The 6,206-nt window shown below is 39.8% G+C and overlaps 1 protein-coding gene across 2 annotated transcripts in view; it reads right to left on the bottom strand.

Annotated features, from left to right (window-relative positions):
- The window catches only part of LOC143282138 (uncharacterized), a 39,443-nt gene that overhangs the window by 32,334 nt on the left and 903 nt on the right, over nt 1-6,206 (bottom strand). For both annotated transcript variants that reach the window (XM_076587670.1, XM_076587669.1), the window contains exons 3-8: nt 5,942-6,029; nt 4,820-4,916; nt 4,098-4,206; nt 3,454-3,522; nt 1,679-1,744; nt 9-192 (exon numbers count right to left, since the gene is read on the bottom strand). In XM_076587670.1, the coding sequence (XP_076443785.1) occupies nt 9-192; nt 1,679-1,744; nt 3,454-3,522; nt 4,098-4,206; nt 4,820-4,916; nt 5,942-6,029 (613 nt within the window). The remainder of the gene's footprint in view (nt 1-8; nt 193-1,678; nt 1,745-3,453; nt 3,523-4,097; nt 4,207-4,819; nt 4,917-5,941; nt 6,030-6,206) is intronic.

Below are 6,206 nucleotides of genomic sequence, written 5' to 3'. Positions count from 1 at the left end.
GTACTCACATTGTCCCCAGACTTGGGATCGTAGAGCCAGGCGTAGGGGGCGCCACCCGCCACCCACACCGTCTTGTTGCGGGGCACATAGCAGATGCCTGTCACCGTGCCCAGAAAGTTGTCCAGCTTGTGAACCAGCTTGCCGTCCACCGACCAGATCTTCATGCTCTTGTCAAATGACCCCGTCAGAATCCTGGATGATAACAATGATGATCAATGGGCCAACAGCAAAGCGAGAGCTGTATTATCAATGTTTTCTCTATTACAATGGGAAATCATTTACAGCTTAGTCTTTTGTAAAGGACTAGGACTCTCAAACTAGGAGGCAAAATTGCTCTGGCTCTTAGTGCTGCAGCCTTGAGGGCTAGCTGGCCTTTGGGAACCACCCCAAAACCGACTGTCCTAAAACCCTCTTGGCGGAGAGAGTGGGGAAGTAACTTGGGCAAGACGCTCTCCACTATAATCAAAATCAAGCCACATTATCGGGACAGCAGCTACCTACTCTGCTGTTCTGATGGTCATAGTCTAACAGGACTGACTATCAAACATAACAACGATGGTAATGATAACAGTGATGAAATCTTGACTGCCCCCAAACCAAGTTATTACATTTCAAAAGACCTCTGAAGAAAAATACAAATAATCAAATGAACTCTAATTAAATCATCATCTTTCAAGTAACTCCTATAAATTAATAGTAATCAAACAATCAACAGCCCCTTCATCTGCACACTACCCCCCACACCCCCATAACCCCTGTGAAAAAAAAAACAATCCATCAATCTTTCTTTCCATGCTTGTGGACTGCAACTCACATGGTACTGTTCTGTGTGTAGAATGATGTTGTTTTGAATGTGTTTGTAACACATTAGTTTAAATTTGTATGTATGAAGACAAAATTGGTTTGACCATGAATTAAAGAGATGCTCTGGATTCTAAGGCAATCCAGTCAGCAATTGAGAAGAAGAAAAAAAAATGCCTCTTTGTCCCCTGAGCATAGTTCCATAAAGTGTCAGTCAAAAAGACTCAGAGATAAGATAAGATAAGATAAGATAAGAATAACTTTATTATCTCCAACTGGAGAAATTTGGTCAGGTGCATTATCACAACATAGACAAGTAAACAACATGGGGACCATAACTGTAAAAGTCAACAACAGCTTTTACGAATATTACGAAGATACAAATGTAAAAAATATCACATATACCGTTTCATACATACATCCACACACTGCAGGTAATAACTAGTATTCTTAATGTAAAAACAGAAAGAATTAAGAAACATTATTTGAATATAATTATAAACATAGCCTACTATACTGCACGTTGATTATAATAGACAGATAAGATAAGAATAAAGATAAATTGCGGAAAACCGCAACCAGATAATCAGCACACACCCGCACCCACCCACCCCCACCCACCCCACACACGCGGATTACTTGATTAAACAAGAGTAATAAACATATGTTCTCAAATAAAAGCATTTCACATATTCGCTTTAAAAAACATTGCAATTAATTATTACATTGTAATTATTAACAGAAATATATTTAGAATATGGACGTTAGCATTAGACATATTCCATTGTACATTCATCCTGCATATTGCACATTATTCCTCCTACATATTGCACATTCATTAGAGAGGACTTGACAATGACATCACACCCGAACTCACCATGTGTTGTTCTCGCTGTCTCGAGCCAGTACAAGGCATGTTATGCCGGCATCATGGATAACATTGCTGCAAAACATAGCATCCAAAATCATGGAAATATCAGCAAAAATATGTATGCATGCGCTGCAAATTTCAGTCAGGAAAGCAAAATCCATTCAAATGAATGCAATTTCAACCATCCGGAAGGGAAATACAAACAATGCCATAATTATATGCAAACAGGCAAATTTTATGCATGCCCTCACAAATGCATGTATGTGCATGCACACCCTGATGCACACACACACACACACACACACACACACACACACACACACACACATGATATGGATACAAGCTCAAATATGTAAAAACATGTTCACATACAAGCACATAATTATGCACAAAAGCAGAGACACACAATACACTGAATAAATCCATGATATCTTCATACTTGAGTATAATATGAGTGTATGTCAGTGTGTGCTCGAGTTAAAGTTAGTGTCACAATTTGTGTGTGTGCGTGTGTGTGTGTGTGTGTGTGTGTGTGTGTGTGTGTATACATGCATGCATGTGTGTGTGCAGTGAGTCATAATTGCTGTTTTTCACTTTGTGTGGTTTGTGTAATTATCCATTCTTTATCGATTGTCTAGTTCCAATTCTTTTTTGCCTTCAAGCTGATCAAATTTGGTTCACTGTGTAGCATCTGTTAGAGATATGGTGTAGCAAAATGATTAGCAAGTGCATAATCTTTTGAAAGACTATAAACTTAACGAAAAAGTGTGAAATTGTTCTGGGTATGTGTCATTTTGAGTTAGTTGTGAGTGACAATGCAGATGTGTTGCTATTTGTGTGGTGTAACGTGTATGCTCATAGTCAGACAGCATGAAATGTATACCTGCGCACACAATGGTGCATTGCAAGCGATGTGTACATACATAAATTTCAAACGCATGTACGCACTAATGTATTGTGTACACAACTAAATACTAAGCTTACCATGTCATGCAGGGTTTGACTACCCCAGAGTAGATCCTGGATGTCAAGGCACTGATGCAGCGCACGATGTCTGTGGTTCTGCAAAGTACAGCACTTGTTGTTGAGATGTGGCACATACGCTCTTCCCAAGACATTACAGGAGTTAGTCCCCTCACGACTCTGTCGCAGATATAAGGGTTGTTCCTCTCAGCTCAGTCAAACAGACAAAAGGATTTAAGATCCCTCCTCACGTTGTCCCAATGACATATAATTAGTCTCTCAGCTCTTCAACAGATTCGAAGTAGTATCCATAGCTTGAAATAGAAACAGGGAGACCAAAGGCCATACCACGAGAGTTTCGATTTTGTAAGGTTTGTAACATGTCTGTGATTGGTGATGAGTTTCATTTCATAATGGAATGTCCCAATTATGATCAGTTACGAAATAGATATGTTCTCCAAAATCGGTTTTTAATTTTTGTAATATGCTCAAAGGAGGCAAAAAAGTCATTTTAGCTGTAAGTAAGATGATTAGATTTGCAAATGTTGCCTAGTTATACTTTTGGAGTTAAAAGACATTTGTGTTTTCTCAACTTTATGTGACATTGTTGTGTATTTGGAAATGTTTGTTATGGGCACGAAAATGAGTATTTTGCAGTAATCCTCCATACTCCAATAGGAGTGAAAGGATAATTAAAACTTGAAACTTGAAACTTGTGTGCGTGTGTGTGTGTGTGTGTGTGTATGCTTGTGTGTGTGCCTGCATGTGTGTGTGTGTGTTTGTGTGTATGTGAGACCAAAAGAATCAAATCTACTCACTTGAATATGGGATCCAAACTGAAATCTCCTGTGTACGATGAGTCATAGATCACCAGCTTCTGGTCATAACTGGAGAAGAGAAAATCACAGAATTAATAAATAAGTCACCACAGTACAAAGTCTCATTTGTGGAGAAACGTTACCACTATACACAATTATGTAGATTCATTTTCGATACTCGAGTGAGTCATAATTGCTGGATTTTGTCACTTTGTGTGTGTTTGTGTATATTTATCTATTTCTTTATCTATTTGTCTAGTTTCCAATTCCTTTTTTTGCCCCTTCAAAGCCTGACTAAACACATTTAGTTTCACTGCTGGTCAGGCATCTGCTTAGCAGATGTGGTGTAGCAAATATGCATTAGTCCAAATGCAATAATACCTCTTTGAGAAACTAAACTTAACTGAAACAGAGTGTGTATATGTATGTGTCTGTGTATGTGTGCACTTTGTGAGTATTGTGAGTACACGTGCAGATGTGTGCCTGTTTGTGTGTGTGTTAACGTGTAAGCACTCATGTCTGCATACATGAATGTATACGCATGCGCACACACATGGGCGTGCATGCGCAAGCGCATGTGTCTGTGTACCACACACTACAATACTAAGCCTTCTCCACTGTCCATGCACGGTTTGAACACAGACCCCACAGAGTAGATCCTGGAGTCAAGGCACATGATGCAGCGCACAATGTCTGTGTGTTCCCGGGCAAAGTACAGCAGCTTGTTGTTGATGATGTGGCCACACTCACGCTCTGTCCACAACAGACATATACAGGAGTTAAGTCCCCTCCTCACGCTCTGTCCCCAACAGACATATACAGGAGTTAAGTCCCCTCCTCACGCTCTGTCCCCAACAGACATATACAGGAGTTAAGTCCCCTCCTCACGCTCTGTCCCCAACAGACATATACAGGAGTTAAGTCCCCTCCTCACGCTCTGTCCCCAACAGACATATACAGGAGTTAAGTCCCCTCCTCACGCTCTGTCTCCAACAGACATATACAGGAGTTAAGTCCCCTCCTCACGCTCTGTCCCCAACAGACATATACAGGAGTTAAGTCCCCTGCTCAAACTCGTCTCCAACATACATATACAGGATACAAATGTATAACAGAAGCCATAATTTGAGTAGGAGACATTGGGTTAACAAAGTGGGATAAATGATGCATTTAGGCCTTAATCAAACACACAGAATTCTGACATATATACATAAATATACATACTAAAGTGGCTTGGGAGAAACTGCACATAGGAATGGGATAAATGGTACATTTAGGGCTAAGCGAAAACACACAAAATCCTAACCAATAAATATCTGTAAATATCTATCTATCCATCTATCTATATCCATATCTTTAACCTTACCTTCATCCAGGGCATAGACACGGATTCCTCCGTTCACTCCACACACCAGCTGGTGCCGGCGAGGGTTAATGGCCATGCAGTAGACTGGCATGCCAATCTGGACACAAGCCATTACTGTTATCATTATGATCAATACCCATACCGCACCTATCTCTGGTAAGAGACCAAGCTCTGGGCACTCTACAAACACAGAATCATTTGCACAGCAGGCTGCCTACCTGGGTACATAAGACTGAAAAGGAAATTTTCTATCTAAAATTACATTTAAATAACATACTTACCGTGACCCAACTAGTGCAGACTCCGGCAGGGGTCTGACATTCCTGTCCTGTGCAAACTACTATCCACCTATGCGGAGAAAATGAAAGTACTACGGCCGATAACCTCCCGGAAGTAGGTAACGTCCTCTTTGTCCCCCTGGCTAGCGCCCTCTTTTGATGGCAATACTGAAAGCTGCCTTTAAGCATTAACCATTTCTTTCTTGTGTCATTCAGCCAGGCTTCCGTCATGCGCACACACACATGTATATTGATAATTTCTGGTAACTTTTGTTTATTTCTTTGATTTGGTTGGCTTTTTTTTTTCCTTCTTTTTTTTCATTTTGATGATTGAGAGATAGCAGAGATTTGTCAGTCACTCTATTTGTGTGTGTGTGTGTATGTGTGCACATGTTGTGTGTGTTGTGTTGTGTGTGTATGTGTGTGTGTGTGCATGTGTGTGTGTGTGTGCATGCCTGTTCATGCACATATGCATGTTGGTGTGTTTGATGAGTCCAAGCATCCAAGAATATAAGCAAAACACATATTTTTGAAAAAAATCAAAACTCTGACAATAAATTTCAAAAGTAATACAATTCAAACATTATACAATTTCTAAATATTCAATTCCTAGAACATATCTGTCAACAGTATCACATTATCATGTGTTCTTTAACATACATCAGTTTAAAACAATCGAAATCCACACATTTTATGAAAATAAACTACACTGTAAACACACACACACACACACACACACACACACACACACACACACACAAAAACACACACACATTCCACCACAAAACAGTCTGGGCATATAAAATCACAGGATACTGCCTAATAAAAAAAATAAAAAAGTCACCTTGATTCTGTCACTAATACCACCTCCAGACCCCCAGGCAATCAGGTCACCATCGTTAGCAGAGGAGATCATCAGCTTAGTATCGCTCCTGTACAAAAGAGACAATTAATGATTGTATCTAAAAAAATATTATAAAAAAAACGAAACTGATACAATACTGATACACACACACACACACACACACACACACACGCATGCTTGTGCATACTCTATCACACACACACACACACACATACACACACACACACACATGCTTGTGCATACT

Source organism: Babylonia areolata, chromosome 5 (assembly GCF_041734735.1).
Source record: "Babylonia areolata isolate BAREFJ2019XMU chromosome 5, ASM4173473v1, whole genome shotgun sequence".
Lineage (NCBI taxonomy): Eukaryota > Metazoa > Mollusca > Gastropoda > Neogastropoda > Buccinidae > Babylonia > Babylonia areolata.
Note: the sequence above shows the minus strand (reverse complement) of the source record. Positions and strands in the feature narration are given on the sequence as shown.